The 18,626-nt window shown below is 44.6% G+C and overlaps 1 protein-coding gene across 1 annotated transcript; it reads right to left on the bottom strand.

Annotated features, from left to right (window-relative positions):
- Positions 1 to 14,966: 14,966 nt before the first annotated feature.
- On the bottom strand, positions 14,967 to 17,926 carry LOC121864286. The gene is made up of 2 exons (XM_042363373.1): positions 17,923 to 17,926; positions 14,967 to 16,298 (listed from the first exon to the last, which is right to left on the bottom strand). Exons 1-2 carry the CDS (start codon positions 17,924 to 17,926, stop codon positions 15,259 to 15,261), a joined length of 1,044 nt encoding a protein of 347 aa, XP_042219307.1. The 3' UTR covers positions 14,967 to 15,258.
- Positions 17,927 to 18,626: the final 700 nt, after the last annotated feature.

Here is an 18,626-nt window from a genome sequence, read left to right as displayed (position 1 = left end):
CTTCCTCATACAGAAACTTCCTCATACAGAAACTTCCTCATACAGAAGCTTCCTCATACAGAAACTTCCTCATACAGAAGCTTCCTCATACAGAAACTTCCTCATACAGAAACTTCCTCATACAGAAATCTCTCATACAGAAGCTCTCATACAGAGTCCCTCATACAGAAACTTCCTCATACAGAAGCTTCCTCATACAGAAACTTCCTCATACAGAAGCTTTCCCATACAGAACTTCCTCATACAGAAGCTCATACAGAAACTTCCTCATACAGAAGCTTCCTCATACAGAAACTTCCTCATACAGAAACTCTCATACAGAAACTTCCTACAGAAGCTTCCTCATACAGAAACTTCCTCATACAGAAACCTCTCATACAGAAGCTTCCTCATACAGAAACTTCCCCATACAGAAGCTTCCTCATACAGAACTTCTCATACAGAAGCTTCCTCATACAGAAGCTTCCTCATACAGAAGCTTCCTCATACAGAAACTTCCTCATACAGAAGCTTCCTCATACAGAAACTTCCCCATACAGAAACTTCCTCATACAGAAACTCTCTTACACAGAAGCTTCCTCATACAGAAACTCCTCATACAGAAACTCTTCACAGAATTTCTCATACAGAACTTCCTCATACAGAAGCTTCCTCATACAGAAACTCTCTCATACAGAACTTCCTCATACAGAAGCTTCCTCATACAGAAACTCTCATACAGAAACTTCCTCATACAGAAACTTCCTCATACAGAAACTTCCTCATACAGAAGCTTCCTCATACAGAAACTTCCTTACAGAAACTTCCCTCATACAGAAACTCTCACAGAAACTCCCCATACAGAAACTTCCATACAGAAACTTCCTCATGCAGAAACTTCCCTCATACAGAAGCTTCCCATACAGAAATCCTCATACAGAAGCTTCCTCATACAGAAGCTTCCTCAACAGAAACTTCCTCATACAGAAGCTTCCTCATACAGAAACTCCTCATACAGAAACTTCCTCATACAGAAGCTTCTCATACAGAAACTTTCATACAGAAACTTCCTCATACAGAACTTCCTCACAGAAGCTTCCCCATACAGAAACTCTCTTACAAGAAACTCTCATACAGAAACTTCCCACAGAAACTTCCCTATAGAGAAACTTCCTCATACAGAAACTTCCTCATACAGAAACTTCCCACAGAAACTTCTCATACGAAACTTCCTCATACAGAAACTTCCTCATACAGAAACTTCCTCATCCAGAAACTTCTCATACAGAAACTTCCCATGCAGAAATCCTCATGCAGAAACTTCCTCATGCAGAACTCTTCCTCATGCAGAAACTTCCTCATACAGAAACTCTCATACAGAAAGCTTCCTCTACAGAAACTTCCTCATACAGAAACTTCCCCATACAGAAACTTCCTCATACAGAAACTTCCTCATACAGAAACTTCCTCATACAGAAACTTCCTCATACAGAAACTTCCTCATACAGAAACTTCCTCATACAGAAACCTCACAGAAACTTCCTCATACAGAAACTTCCTCATACAGAAACTTCCTCATACAGAAACTTCCTCATACAGAACTTCCTCATACAGAAACTTCCTCATACAGAAACTTCCTCATACAGAAACTTCTCACAGAAACTTCCTTTACAGAAACTTCCTTATAAGAACCTCATGCAGAAGCTTCCTCATGCAGAAATCCCACAGAAACTTCCTTATACAGAAACTTCCTCATACAGAAACTTCCTCACAGAAACTTCCTCATACAGAAACTTCCTCATACAGAAACTTCCTCATGCAGAAATCCTCATACAGAAACTTCCCTACAGAAACTTCCTCATACAGAAACTTTTCATGCAGAAGCTTCCTCATGCAGAAGCCTTATACAGAAACTTCTCATACAGAAACTTCTCATACAGAAACTCTCATACAGAAACTTTCTTATACAGAAACTTCCTATACAGAAACTTCCCTCATACAGAAACTCCTTATACAGAAACTTCCTCATGCAGAAGCTTCCTCATGCAGAAACTTCCTTATACAGAAACTTCCCCATACAGAAGCTTCTCATACAGAAGCTTCCTCATACAGAAACTCATCAAAACTCTCATACAGAAACTTCCTCATACAGAAACTTCAAACAGAAACTTCCTCATACAGAAACTTCCTCATACAGAAACTCTCATACAGAACTTCCCCTACAGAAACTTCCCCATACAGAAACTTCCTCATACAGAAACTTCCTCACAGAAACTTCTCTACAGAACTTCCCATACAGAAACTTATACTGTATACCCAGATATTCTCCTGTACACACCCACATATTACCACCTGTACACACCGGATATTACCTCCTGTACACACCCACATATTTCCACCTGTACACACCCGATATTACCTTGTCACACACCCACATATTACTTCCTGTACACACCCACATATGTCCTGTACACACCCACATATTACCTCCTGTACACACCCAATATTACCTCCCCAATTCTGTACACACCATATACTCCTGACAACATATAAAAACTCCCTGTACACACCCACATATTACTCCCTGTACACACCCAGATATTACCTCCTGTACACACCCACATATTACCTCCTGTACACACCCAGATACTCTCCTGTACACACCCAGATATTCCTCCTGTACACACCCACATATACCCTCCTGCACACCCACATATTACTTCCTGTACACACCCACATATTACCTCCTGTACACACCGGATATACCTCTGTACACACCCACATATTACTTCCTGTACACACCCACATATTACCTCCTGTACACACCCGGATATTACCTCCTGTACACACCCAGATATTACTTCCTGTACACACCCAGATATTACCTCCTGTACACACCCAGATATTACCTCCTGTACACACCACATATTACTTCCTGTACACACCCACATATTACCTCCTGTACACACCGGATATTACGTCCTGTATACACCCACATATTACCTCCTGTACACACCCACATATACCTCCTGTACACACCCACATAACTTCCTGTACACACCCACATTACTCCTGTACACACACAACCTCCTACACACCCACATACCTCCTGTACACCCACATATTACTTCCTGTACACACCACATATTACCTCCTGTACACACCCGGATATTACGTCCTGTACACACCCACATATTACCTCCTGTACACACCCAGATACCTCCTGTACACACCACATATTACCTCCTGTACACACCCACATATTACCTCGACCCACTATTACTCCTGTACACACCCAGATATTACCTCCTGTACACACACCCACATACCTTGTACATACCCATATTACCTCCTGTACACCCGATATTACCTCACCCCAATACCTCCCACACACCCAGATATTACCTCCTGTACACACCCAGATATCTTGTACACACCCACATATTACCTCCTGTACACACCCACATACTTCCTGTACACACCCACATATTACCCTGTACACCCCTTTACCTCACACACCCACCTCTACACACCCAGATATTACCTCCTGTACACACCCAGATATACCCTCCTGTACACACCCACATATTACCTCCTGTACACACCCACATATACTCCTGTACACACCCACATACACTCCTGTACACACCCATATTACCCCACACCCATATTACACACACCCAACTCCTGTACACACCCATATTACCTCCTGTACACACCCACATACCTCCTGTACACACCCACATACAGTCCTGTACACACCCACATACCTCCTGACACACCCACATACCTCCTGTACACACCCACATATTACCCTGTACACACCCACATATTACCCCTGTACACACCCACATAATTCCCTCTACACACCCAGATACCTCCTGTACACACCCGATATTACCTCCTGTACACACCCACATATTACCTTGTACACACCCACATAACGTCCTGTACACACCCACATTTCCCTGTCACACACCCACATATCACCTCCTGTACACACCCACATATTACCTCCTACACACCCACATATTACTCTGTACACACCCACATATTACCTCCTGTACACACCCACATATTACTTCCTGTACACACCCACATATACGTCCTGTACACACCCCACATACCTCCTGTACACACCCACATACTTCCCACACACCCACATATTACTTCCTGTACACACCCAGATATTACCTCCTGTACTTAACCCAGATAGTTTATATGCAAACCTATTTCTCTGTTTACGTATTTCATTATTTTTTTCCACTTTCAGCTTTGATATTACGAGATCATTAATTGAAGTCTAGCTGTGAATTAATAGATGAAATAATAACAGTCTTTGTATTTTTAGTATTCTTAAATATAATGATACTTGACCTGACCTGACCTGACCTAACCTAACCTAACCTAACCTAACCATGACTTGATTGTTTGTGGAGTAAGCCGGCATTTTACACAAGCTTTGAGTTTTATCTATTAACGCTTAAATGGATTTTTACATAAGTTCAATGCTATTTATTACTTTTATTCTTTAATTTGCTTAATTATTTTATTTTAATTTAGCGACATAACCAAAGCTGTTGCGTCGTTAGGGATGTAATTACCTCAAGTATTGTCTCTGCTAAAGGGGACAAAAAACAAAGGTTAAAGAATTCTGGTAGTCGAGGAATACCTGTAATATATTTATTAGGGTTAGTATTATAATTAAACAGTATCTACACGAAAAAAATATCAACAGCAAGATGAAAGTTGGCCTTTACTGTCTTTGGACTTGTTGGTTGATGTAATGAGAAAGTGACAGTTCACAAAAGAAAGAGAAACCAAACCCGACCTTCGTCAGTCTTGGAGTTTCTTACCTACGGCTGAAATGATGATGCAGTGTCTCACACCAACCGATGAACTCTTTGTTTTGTATTCCGGATTATAAGCTTCATCCGTGTGTGTGTGTGTGTGTGTGTGTGTGTGTGTGTGTGTGTGTGTGTGTGTGTGTGTGTGTGTGTGTGTGTGTGTGTGTGTGTGCGTGTATACACATTTTGTTAAAATATATTTTTTTACCTCGAACGGAAGGTATTAAAGGAACAACAAGAGTAGGAGGAAATGACCAAGTGCATGAAGTATCGTTGAGGAAGAGACTTGTATATTACACAATAGTGAATGAAACCTGCAGTTTAGAATCAGTTGTGGCGTCATGCATCTCAAGTCCAAGGTCACCTCTAAGTGTGGCTCCATGTAACACGAGAGAGTGAGGAGAGAAGCGAAGTAGTGAAGGTTGAACTTGTTTTATGTCTAATGGAGGTAAAGTGAACTCCCCCGGATGACACTTTTGACATACAGTGTATAAGGCTGATATAACCGGCAAGAGCTCCTAGTATGGTGTTAGTGTACAGCGAAGCACTCCGCCTCAGCCATCTTGCACAATAACCGCGAAGAATCACATTTTTATAAATTATCTTCCTTAATAACTGGGTAACTGAACACATACCTGGGATTACATTTGTCTTCATCGTTACTGATATTGATGTAGATAATTTGACTTTTCGCTTTGCTGGAGCTAAGATTTGTCCAAGAATCTTGTTTCATCTGTCTTTGAAGTGAAGTTACAGATTGAAAAGGATGTCTGCTGATAGTGATTTTATCTTGTTCATTTCGGTGAGTAGTAGTCACCATCAGTATGCATTACGTTGCCTGATATCCAACACCATGACCAGTTGCTGCCTGAAGAGTATGTTGCATGTGTGTGTGACAACGAACAAAGACTTAAACATCCTCTTTGTCATGGATATGTAATTTACCCAGCAGCAACTAATTTGAGCTTTGATCGATGAGTAAGTACCATCATTAGTAAGTACCATCATTAGTGTATATGTTCTGGGTACCAAGTTCTATCTGCGGGAGCGAACACAAACACCTGTAGAGTTGAGGTTCTATTTACTGGATAAACAGAGATACACAAGCGAGGTGGCGCTCTACTCTGTTTGGTCAACTCGCCTTTCGGGCGACATGTGGTGATAAGACAGCATCCTATGTCGCCAGGACATTAAGCGTGTGGGACATGGTAAATACATTGCCACACGCTGCTAGCTAGGCTGAATAAATAAATGTATATACATACATAAATACATACAGCATACATAATACATAACACCTCCCCATACGCTCATAGCAAAGTCTTGAGCGGACCTTTGATTCGTTCTGCGGACCTTTTCTAACTTTGGATTCGTTCTGAGCGTCGAGGACAGTCACTGGGGGGAGGTATAGGACTCTCAACACTGGTGGCGGGGTCAGCAGAAGGCATTGTTACAGGGCGGAAAGCAGCGGTTCCTCCACAACACACGACCCACTGGGTAACCGCACCCTGGTAGTCCCGTGACCTACCGAGACCCATGACTACGCCACTTTGTCCCAACATGAGGAGGTCGGGTCTGACTCAGACTTAGGTGCCAACCTCCAACTTGGGAAGAGGGCAGGCGTGGTCATGGCGGGCGACGATCATGAACACGTTCGGTGGCTCGGCGATCACAATCCTCTGTCTTGGCCTGCCACTCCTTGGAAGGACTGAGGGTGACAGGGGCACAAGAACAGAAGGGGCAATCCATACAAGACCTGGGCAGGGGCGTCGGTGTAGTTAGGTGTGTTCTTGGCGTTCAAAAGGAGCCCAGTCGAAGGCCTGCGCCAGTCAATATTCCCCAGAGGGGCCACTTTGAGGATGAGGTGCTTCAGGATTTGACAGCAGCCTCAGCGTGGCCGTTGGACTGCGGGAGTAATGGGGCGATGACCCAACACATGCGGACTCCCCATCGGTCAAGGAACACAACAAGTCGGCTGGTGAACTGAGGCCCTCCTTCCGGTTACGCCCAGGCGCCTGGCTATACGTCACGGAAGTAGTGGCGGAACTTGCTGATGGTGGCGGCAGACGTCGTGTCATTACCGCACTTGATGACAACCGGTAATCAGAGAGACGGTCGGCGATAACAAGGAAGGACTTTCCTGACACAGAAAAAAAGTCGGCGACACAGACTCAAAGGGGCGGGTGGGGTTGTCGTCACTCATGAAGGGTTCCTCCTGCTGGCTGGGTTGTAATACTTGTCCAGGGCTCACACGCATGGACAACATTGGAGAATGTCGAGTCGATGCCGGGCCCGAACACAGTCTGTCGTGCGTCGTTTGGTGGCCTCAGCTCTCCCCGGTGACTGTCGTGAAGGCAAGCCAAGACGTGGGGGCGTGAAGACGGCAGGACAACTATCGTGCTCGTACAGAGACAAGGTCCCCGTCGCAGTAGAGTTCATCAGGTTTCCAATATGGGAGCAGGGTGTTGTGAAGGTGCGTGGCAGTTGCTAGGAATCCATTCCTCACACACTCGACAGGTGGGGCGTGGAAGGGGTCATCTCCGGGCACTGTTAGTCCTCCATTGCCTTGTCGTCTCATCTGGTGACAGGTCGGAACGAAACTGGACGGCGTGTAGGGTGACCTGTCCTGACGGAAGAGCAGGGTCGGCGTCCGAGCACATGGTCTTATGGTGGGCGGCTGACAGAGCGGGATAAGGCATCAGGATGCAGGCTCCTTCTAACACGTCACACTGCTGTGTAGATGTACTCCGAGCTTCTCCTTCAGACGCTGGAGGCGAGGGTTTACTCAACGGCGTCCAGCGTGTAGTGGTTGAGGATCGGGACAAGCGGGCGATGGTCGGTCTTTCGTGAAAGTGTTGCAGGCCTGTGGTAAAACCTGCGCGGACATCGCCCAAACCACGCAGCTCCAACTCCAATAGTGGCGTGGCGTCTGCGGTGTCCGGAAACATCAGCCACACTGGACTGAGAACCGGAACTGCCTCCACCATGATCCTGCAATAGGGCGTATCCCACGCCGGCCTGGCGTGAACGCACATCTGTCTACATAATCGTCGGCAAGGCTGGGTCAAGCGTGGCGAGGACAGGTGGACTAGACAGAACCTGTTTCGCCTGCTGGAAGAGCTTTGTGTCGTGTCAGGGGTCCACAGGAATGTCCTCTTAGGGGCTCATCAGGGGCGAACTGGTTGGGCAGCTACGGGATGTCCGGCAGCTCTGCCTAACTGGTTGACAGACAGTGAAAAGGACCTCAAGTCAGTGAGTTAACAGGGGTGGGAAAATCCGTGATGGCACGGACCTTCTCCGGGTCAGCTGCCAATACCATTCCTGAGGAGGTGTACCCACAAGTCCGCAAGAAGAGCTGGCCAGAACAAACTTGTCGGCATTTAGGGTGATGCCGATGCTTCCGGCACCTGTTGAGTACCTCGTAGATACGGCAGAGGTGATCCACATAATCCGCATCATTACCGCGAGTATGTAGAGTCTCGACCACTTTCACGCAGTTGCCAGACCTTGTAGAGCCATATCTCCGAAGGCAAGCATCTCCTGTGGCGGCGAATCCCATGGGGCCTGGCGGCAATAACTGTAACGTCCATGCGGGGTGATAGAAAGTTGTAAGTGGTCAGTCTTCTGGCAAGCTCATCTCTGCCAGTATCCACACAGAGACGTCCATCGTCGTGAAGAAAGCCTTGGGTTCACACTACGTACTTATAGCTACCCAAGGCGTGGGAAGAGTGCGCCAGGACAGACACCTGGCTGTTGAGCTTGGAGGTCAGTGGTGATCGAACACACCTTTGGGTTTTGCGACGACTACCATGAGGGTGACACCATGGAGACGGGTCATCATCAGCTGGTGCAATAATTTCTTGGGCGACCATAGAGTCCAGCTCGTTTTGACGCGTCAGCGAAGGCAGGAGACCAGTCGAGGGTGTAGATAGTGAAAGGCTTCGCGTCGTCCTCAAGTGGATCCTCATGGGGGCCTACCATCTTCTTGAGAGGCTTGGATTCCAGAAGGACTTGGTCACCAGAACGTCGCTGAATTTCCTTCGATGCTTCCGAGCATCGAAGGAAGTGTGCTGGCAGAGGTAGGGGGTAGGGCAGCAGCAGGTAGTTGCTGCTCCTTCGTGCACCCTGTTGGCGTGTTTTTACCTCAAGAATAGGTTTGGGGAAGCCCTGGGAGATGATGGCCGCTCTTGACATGTCTGTAGGGGCAACAAGAGTCAGGACACCGTTATACACATCAATCAGGCTTGACGACCTGATGATATTGCCAAAGTGACCTGTGCTTGGAAGTGAACCTGGGGCTGGGGCCATCTGTGAACCATCTCTGCCGTGAAGCGGAGATCATGGGGGGTGGTCTAGATCGCGGAAGGCCCCAAACATTGCAAATGCTGGGGACCGATGACTGTGCGCATCAGCGCGGTGTCAGGCAATATCTGAAAGACGGATGACACACTGCCATAGGTCACGATGACGCTGAGGTGCTGGGGAACTTTGGTCCTGGGACGCGAGGGGGATTACACCTTCCTAATATGGCTCGAGCGTTGTCCAGGGTCGTCATGCTTCTGATTGGAAGACTGTGGGCGGCCCTCACTGGTGGAAGGGCGCTGAAGCTTCCGCCGACGCTGTCCCTTGGGTTTGTTGGTAGGGCAACACTTGTCGTAGTGGCCCATACGACCGCACACTGGACGCGTTTGGCTGGGCACCGTACTGTGAGTGACCAGTGGCCCTTACGGTCACAACTGTTGCAGGTAGACTCAGCAGCTGGACACACCTGTGTTCCGTGCTGCTTACCACAGTTGTTACAAAAGAAACCGGGCGTGGGCGTGGTGGGCGAAGGCGTTGGAATAGACTTCTTGTCCTTCTTGTACCGGGACACAGCGCGTACAGCTGTAGGGGGAGCTCGGATGGCAGAGGTGGCACACCTGGCAGCCTCATAGGAGCGACATATTGTCAACACATCCTTAAGAGAAGAGGAAGAGTCGAGGGAGGTGAGGCGTTGGACAAGCTCCTCGTCCTTAACACCCATCAGGATCACCTGCTTCAACTGGGTCTCCTCGCACTGCTGGTGGTTACCTGGGCATATATTTACCTCTTCCGAGGCTCTCTTGAGTCGTACATAAAAGGCGTCAAAAGTCTCGCCCTCCATCTGTCTGCAGCTAAACAATTCCCTCCTGCGTAGAGCTTCGTTCCGCTGCTCTTTGATGTGCCGTTGTAGAATATCCAGTACCTCCTCTACAGATAACGAAGAGGTTGGAGGTACCTGCAATGTATGTTCCAAGACACGCTGAGTTTCCAAGGACAGGCACATACGCAGCTGAATAAGTTGTTTAGGCTGTGACAAGCACTGGAGATCCACCATTGTAGCATAATCAGTCCACCGTCGCCGCCATTTACGAAAAGTCTGGAAATTCACATCAGGCTTCAAGATGGGAGGTGTTTGAGCGGCCGCTTTAGGTGGGGCTGGGGGGCGTGAAGGAAGCATTGATGAGGTATCTGAACCAGTCGATACCGAGGCAGTGTTAGAGCCAGGGGCTTGGTTAACAGTGAGGCGAGATATCAAAGCTTCAAACCGTGCACTCTCTTCCAATCTCCGTTGGTGGTCTCTCTCTGTCTCAGCTTGCCTTCTTTCTTCATTCTCCACAAGTCTTCTAGCTTCGTTCTCGCGCCTCTCATCCCTCATAAACTTCATTAAAGCAATTATCTATGAAGACAATGCTGAAGATCGAGGTGAAGGGCTGCGCGATGTGGTGGAAGCTGGAGCGTCCTGTTCAGCCTGGTCATCCATCTCTGCAGAATTGTCATCTGACTGACTCATCCAGGCGTTGGCTCCACGACTGCGTAAGGCACGAGACATAATTACTTCATCTGTGTACTATGTCTTAAATCAGTGTTGACCGGTCAGCCCGTCGTATCAACAAGATCTGAGACAAAAAAATTAATTAAATGCACAGATAAGTAGATTATATATATAAAATATATATAAAGGAATGGCTGCAGTCAGTGTGTTCGTACGTGTGTGTATGTGTGCGCGCCTCGAGCAGTGAGGGAGAGGCGGCGACTCACAGTCAGTTACCCTCTAGGCACGGCCGGAGGAGGCTGCACTGAACTCCACTCCTCACAAATGCCCTGAACATGCCTTCCACCTTGGGAATCCTTTAGAACAAGGTCACACAGTTATGGCACTGCACACACAATGCACTACACTTCACAGGAAATTGCTGTCACTGACACTGCTCAAAGTTGCTATAAATTCTTGGAGGAGACGGCCATTAGCGGTTGACAACAGAACAGGGGTCCATAAGCCGGTCTTGCCACAAACTTTACACTTCACTTGTATAATGATCCAGTTAATTAACACACTGCGGCATGTACAGTATATGTTCTGGGTACCAAGTTCTATCTACGGGAGCGAACACAAACACCTGTAGAGTTTTCGTAGGTTCTATTTACTGGATAAACAGAGATACACAAGCGAGGTGGCGCTCCTTACTCTGTCTAGGGCAGTGGTTCTCAACCTTGTTTGCCCCATGCACCCCTTTCACCATATGTCAGAATGTCATTCCCCCCTCCTTTCCAAGATTGTCTGTCTCAAAAAGTGCATTCCAAATAATATGCATATAATACTGAAAATCCTTTATTTTTTCCATATTAGTACATATACATTTACAATTTTACATGGATTATTTTTATAGTGGAGTTTTACAAATTAAATGCCAATTGAAAATGTTGATGGATTTATAAAACTTGAATAAAAGTAAAATAGTTTTTTTTTTATTTATACTGAATTACTTAACAGACCAAACTGAAGCATAATGCAATAAACACAAAGTTCAATAGAATACCAGGATATTGTAAATTTGTAATTAATTTTATTCAGATGAAGATTACAGTCAATGAGAAACCTGTGATTGTTTTTTCTTCGCCAATTCTGGGATACGCGGAGGAGTGCTTGAAAGGGCACAACGCAGGTCATTTTCTACCTCTAATCTACTACGTTGCTTCGTTTTAATTTGCAACAGAGTTGAAAAGCCTGACTCACAAAGATATGTCGACACAAACGGAAGCAATGCACGGATAGCTCTTTCTGCCACTTTTGGGTAGGAATCGCACATCAAGGGCCAAAATTCTGTGATTGATTTCTCATCGAACATATCTCTTGCTCCCGAATCAGTTTCCCCCCCCCCCCCTGAAAACCTGAATTCCCCCCCTGGGGGGAATTCCCCCCTGGTTGAGAACCCCTGGTCTAGGGGGTCAACTAGTCTTTCAGGCGACATGTGGCAAGTGATACATTAGCAGTTTCCATATGTTGCCAGGCACATTAATTAAGCGTGTGGGACATGGTAAATACATTGCCACACGCTGCTAGCTAGGCTGAATAAATAATGTATATAAATGGAGCACATACATAATATACATACAGCATACATAATATACATACAATTAGTAAGTGCCACCATTAATAAATACCACCATTAGTAAGCACCACCATTAGTAAGTACCACCATTAGTAAGTACTACCATTAGTAAGCACCACCATTAGTAAGCACCACCACTAGTAAGTACCATCACTAGTAAGTACCACCATTAGTAAGTACCACCACTAGTAAGTACCACCATTAGTAAGCACCACCATTAGTAAGCACCACCATTAGTAAGCACCACCATTAGTAAGCATCACCATTAGTAAGTACCACCATTAGTAAGCACCACCACTAGTAAGCACCACCATTAGTAAGTACCACCATTAGTAAGTACCACCACTAGTAAGTACCACCACTAGTAAGTACCACCATTAGTAAGCACCACCATTAGTAAGTACCACCACTAGTAAATACCACCATTAGTAAGCACCACCATTAGTAAGCACCACCATTAGTAATTACCACCATTAGTAAGCACCACCACTAGTAAGCACCACCATTAGTAACCCACCACCTGCAATACCACCATTAGTAAGCACCACCACTAGTAAGTACCACCATTAGTAAGCACCACCATTAGTGGGTACCACCACTAGTAAGTAGGTACCACTAAGTAACCACCATTAGTAGCACCACCACTAGTAAATACCACCATTAGTAAGTACCACCACTAGTAAGTACCACCACTAGTAAGCACCACCATTAGTAAGCACCACCATTAGTAAGTACCACCACTAGTAAGTAACCACCATTAGTAAGCACCACTACTAGTAAGCACCACCATTAGTAAGCACCACCATTAGTAAGTACCACCACTAGTAAGTAACCACCATTAGTAAGCACCACCACTAGTAAGTACCACCACTAGTAAGTACCACCATTAGTAAGCACCACCACTAGTAAGCACCACCATTAGTAAGTACCACCACTAGTAAGCACCACCATTAGTAAGTACCACCACTAGTAAGCACCACCATTAGTAAGCACCATCACTAGTAAGCACCACCATATCATTCAGTTGTTACCGGAAGTCCAAGCGGTTGCAATAGGAGTAAAGAACCATAGTCCTTCCTTAAAACATAAATCCTATTATTTTTATGCGAATAAACATGGTGGAATTATGGCTCGGAAATAAAACCATTATAAAACTCATCTAATAAGACCACCTGACTGTAGAGCCAGCCAATGAAGACGCGGTAATACAGGCACCTGAATCAAGTACTGAAGTAACGTATACATAGGATCACCATAATATCCTGCTGTATTTTTAAACGACCCCGACAATGTATTGACTCACTATTATGCAGTAATCTGTCCATGCGACATTCCCATTCATAGAGGTAACATGGCAGACACAGATATGACATGTAGAGCCATTACATTATCTTCTTGTGTTCAGAAAAAATAGAAAGAAAAACCACCGGTGGATGAAACAATGGTATATGAAAAGACGTCAATATAACCATGAAAATTTGAGAAAAGATATAAGAATCAGTGAGCCGAAAGATTACAGGAACTTCTTGTGCATGGATGGTGCAGCATTTGATGAGTTAGTAAAAACGGTAGCCCACATTGATTAAAAAAAAAAAGAACACTGTGATGCGAGAGAGTATTATAGCACGTCAGCAACACATTTGAAGATCTTACATATAGTAGCGTAATATCTCCTCAGGCAATTAGCTGTATCGTTATTTAGACATGTGAAGATATTATACACTGCCTTACAGGATATAAGAGTATAAAAGTAAGAAAAAGAAGACATTTAAGTTTGGAACAGTTTCTCACCAGGAGCTCTCCCCGTGTTGCCATTTTACAGAATATAAGAGTTAGCCCTGGAATATTCATTTTGCCTAACACGTTTTCTTTGGATTAACTAGGGGTTAGGTTGGAAAGTGGTCAATGTTTATAATACTGTATTACTCTACCACGAACAGTACATCCAAATTATTTATATTTTTTATGTATTTTTTATAAATTTGTGTACGTATAGTTTTAAGGGTTCATAATACATTAAAGGATGCAAAGTTACCAGGAGCTGTTTATGGAACTACTGTCGTGTTTGTTATGTGTGTAAGTAAGAGGTGTACAATGTGGACCTAAAATTCAGTTTCAAACCAACACTAAACCAATGATCTATTATATTGTGGGTTGTATGTATGTGGGTTGATGGATTACATACTGTATATGTACTTGACACACGATTTTTATTTTTTTAAGTTCAAGTGTTCAAAGTTAGCATGATAATGATTTTTAGGCCCATAAAAATACTGTACACTTTTGCACACACACACACACACACATACACACACACACTCACACACTCCAGAAACAATATCTTGGAAACACTAAACCCCTTGATATGACCCAGTAACACGTGGAAATAATTTGAAATAGTTAAGTGTTCGTGATTAAATTTAAGAATTACTTCTCGTGGTTACATGTAACAGGCATGTTTGGAGGTAAAATGTTAAGAAGGAGGTCACATCTCAAGTCGCAGGAAAATATAGAAATGAAAATATCAAAACACAATAAGAACATGGAAGCTAGAGAACTTTCATATCGGCAGGAATATTTTTTAAACCAACATCTGAATCTTTCCGTTTTAGTATATAAGTGTTTGTGATATTTTTAAATCGAAGATATTTCTGTATTTCCTGCATGTGATTTTTTCTTAATTACCCTTTCAACATAACACATTAAAATGAGGTTACTGAAATTTAGATTCAGATATGAAATGTATTTACAATTCATAAATGTTTAACAAACAAATCTGCCTGACTAGAATAGGCTGTTTCTACCATAAGAAAATATATCTACAAACATCATTAAAAATAAAATACTCAAAACACTTCCACCAGCTCCAAGTTGCGGTCCCAGGCCTCCTCTACACCACCAGGTTGGGCACTCGCGATCGAAGCTTAACTAACAAGTCTATCTCCGTATACAAAACCGCCAGCGTCACCAACAATACCAGCAGTACTGAAGGAACCAAAACTACCCCCACAAACGTTACCCTAACTGGCAAGTCCAGTGTTAAGGCCGACACTGCCAGATGAGGTTGAGCCACCAAAGCCACCCTGCGTTCCACTAAAATCACCGTTTTCGCCTAAAATAAAGTTTCCACCTAAGTCACCATCGATGAGCTCGTCCAAGGAGTAAACTGAATTTTCGAGAGTAGATGTAAGGCTGATACCCCCATGCAGAATCGTATTGTCGCCTTCACCGTAGTTAACGAAATATATTTTTTGATTAACGAGTTTCGGTTTAGGGACCTCGATGACTTCTTGTTTCCGCTCCTCCTGTTTGTTCAAGACGTACACGACGTTCTCCTGCCTTGGCGGTGATACGAGGATGAGTCCAGGCTGTTCAACCTTATCAGGGGCGTGGAGGATTAGTACATTCGTATCCACTCGGGCCGGAGGGATGACTGGGGGCGGGATGAACTCTCTTGGTTCTTTAGGCGCGTCAAATACGTACACACGTTCAGTACGTATAGGATGCACACACGTGCCGTCAACCTTCAGCACGGTGCCGCCCGTACAGAGGCGGCCGCCATTACCTCCGAAGCCACCGCGGAAGCCGCCACCACCAACGCTGAAGCCGCCACCACCAACGCTGAAGCCGCCACCACCACCGCCGAAGCTGCCAACATCACCTCCGAAGCTGCCACCGCCGAAGCCGCCGTCGCCGCCGAAGCCACCGCCGCCGAAACCGCCGCTGCCGAAACCGCCACCGAAGCCGCTTCCTCCGAAGCCGCTTCCTCCGAAGCCGCTTCCTCCGAAGCCGCTTCTTCCGAAGCCGCTACTACCACCATGGCCACGAACACTGCCACGGCCACGGACACGGACACGGCCACCGCCATGTCCACCACCATAGCCACGAATACGGCCAACACCACGGCCACGGCCATGTCCACCACCATTATATCTTGCACCATAGGGAATGGGTACGTTGTAGTCCCTAAAGGCGACAGTCACGCCCACAGCAAAGGCGAAGTACAGAACCTGTAGGGAAAAGGAAATGTTAATGGATGTAATTAATATGAACTTCACATCTCACGATGCCTTTGGAATCCTTAGAAGAAATGGGAGGTTCTCACGGAGCCTTGAGTATATGAAGCAGTGCTTTTATAACCGATCAGTGTTCAGCAAGTCCCAAACCCTTTGTTCAGGACACAATAAGTAGTCGTGTATAAATCATTCTTCATCGTTTAGAAAATAATAATTTTACGAGTCCCACTGTATCAGCTATACAACTTGCCTCTCTTCCGTGTTTGCTTCGATACTGTACCCCATTACAGTACGTGTCTTCACTGCGATTATTTTTAGGGTGTTCAACCTCACATCATAGAACCCTGATATCTCGTACAGCTCTAGCCCTTCAACCTCTTTACCACAACGATTAATTTTCCTACCTTAAACCTCGTAAGTCTTTAATCCATAAAAATTGTGGGGAGTTATTGCACTGGGTTGGGAGTCCGTTGGTCAAGGGTTCGAATCCCAATCGAGGTCATATGTGATTTACTGTATATCCGGGTAGGGCCAGTATTAGTAGTATAATTATATTCCACTGATTTGTCGTAAAACCTGACTCGCATAATCCAACTAACAGCGGGAGACGTACCTATCCTATCTCGACCAGTGTTGTGTTGGCCAAACCCACGTCGCTGAATGACGCCCAGGGTTGACTATTGAATTCCATGCTGAGCTAAACCAAATCTAGCTTGCGTTTAGGTTACATCGTTAGGGAACATCATCCAATAAGAAATAAATCAAATATGTGTCATCCTAACATTGTAATCAGGACGAGTTGTCGATAAAGAAGATAGAAATCATCCATCAGTACTCATGGTTTAAGAAGTGTCTTGGTGTTTAACAAAGGATGAAAAGGAAGAGCCCCATCTGTGCTCTTTATCTTCAACATTATTACTAATTAATGTGATACTACAGGAGTAGTGCATGATGCCCCAGTGTTAGGTAAGGTTTATGAGGCAACGATCACACCACCCGCTCATAGCCGTTACCCCAAGAATGGCCGTTTGATTACCACCATTTCTTGTGTGAGTAGTTTTGGAAACTATGTTAAACATGTATCGTTTTGGTTGAATATTCAATAATAAAATGAAAGAATAATAAGTATTAACAAATATAAAAGCACCAGAGGGATATGTACAGTCAGGGACAGAAGTTCACTCCCTGTGGTGAAACTGAGTCATGGGTATGAGTCTCCGCACTGACTTACCCTGACTGTTTCATTTCATTTGGGGGTCGATGCTGCTTCGTTTTGGGAGGGAGCGAACTTTTGGCCTCGACTGTACAGGGTGCCTCAAAAATTAGTTTTGGGTTTTTCAGTGATATGTGACTAACTTTGGGACAGCCATATATACTACTCGCAGTGTTGGGCTAACTATAGCCAACACTGGATAATCAGTGAGAATAACCCAGGTGGTATAAGCATAATATACATTACACTATAGTGGACATTTGACTGTAATTGGCTATAACGTAAACTGAAATCATGAGTGACGTGATGACTAATATAATTAAAGTCAATAATTCATAAAAAAAATTACCTTCACAAACTCTTCACCATCGTTTATATTATCACTGTGAGTTTAAAGGGAAGTACTTCACCATAGTGTGCAGTGTGTTAATTCTTTATAGAGAAGTAACACGTACCCATTCTCAGTGACGACAGGCAATTCCTGTACACTCACTGGCAAGATCTTAACCTCTCAAGTACGTGTTTTCTTAACCTCTCAAGTACGTGTTATCTTAGTCATAAGTTCCGGTCATCTTGTTCAGAGGAACAAGACATCGTAATCAAGGCAATAAATCATCACATTCAAGGGATTAATTGCTCGTACTCATTAGGTTAGGTCATCATGCCCAAGAGGTTCGAGTTAGGTATATTCTTCAGGTCATCATTGTTTCAGTGTGAATAAATTGATAAGATAAACTGTACCACTCATTACCTTAAGTCTTCGACTACTATTAATTTAGTACTTACATTTATTTTACATGCTATCAAGCTTCATTTCAACTCAAATTTTACAAGGCTGCCGCTGGTAATATGTAAATTAAGCTAAATATTATATGATTTTTTTTTGTCAGTTTCGTTTACTAAGACACCAAGAACATTGTCTGTGACCCCGACCGTGATTTCACTGTTACTATAAACCTGTAACTAAGGAGGAGGGAGTTAATGGTAGCGCGACTTGGTGACACCATGAGCCTGGCGTCACACTGGGAAGAAAAGGAGGGATATATGAATCAGAAAAGGCTTGGATTTTGTTAAGCCCGATATTTTAAGATAAAAAGGCATTATGAAGTAAAGAAGGCGTGGGGGAGCTTGTGGCTGGATGTACGACATACACATTAAA

This window comes from Homarus americanus, unplaced genomic scaffold (assembly GCF_018991925.1).
Source record: "Homarus americanus isolate GMGI-L3 unplaced genomic scaffold, GMGI_Hamer_2.0 scaffold26351, whole genome shotgun sequence".
Classification (NCBI taxonomy): Eukaryota; Metazoa; Arthropoda; class Malacostraca; order Decapoda; family Nephropidae; genus Homarus; species Homarus americanus.
Note: the sequence above shows the minus strand (reverse complement) of the source record. Positions and strands in the feature narration are given on the sequence as shown.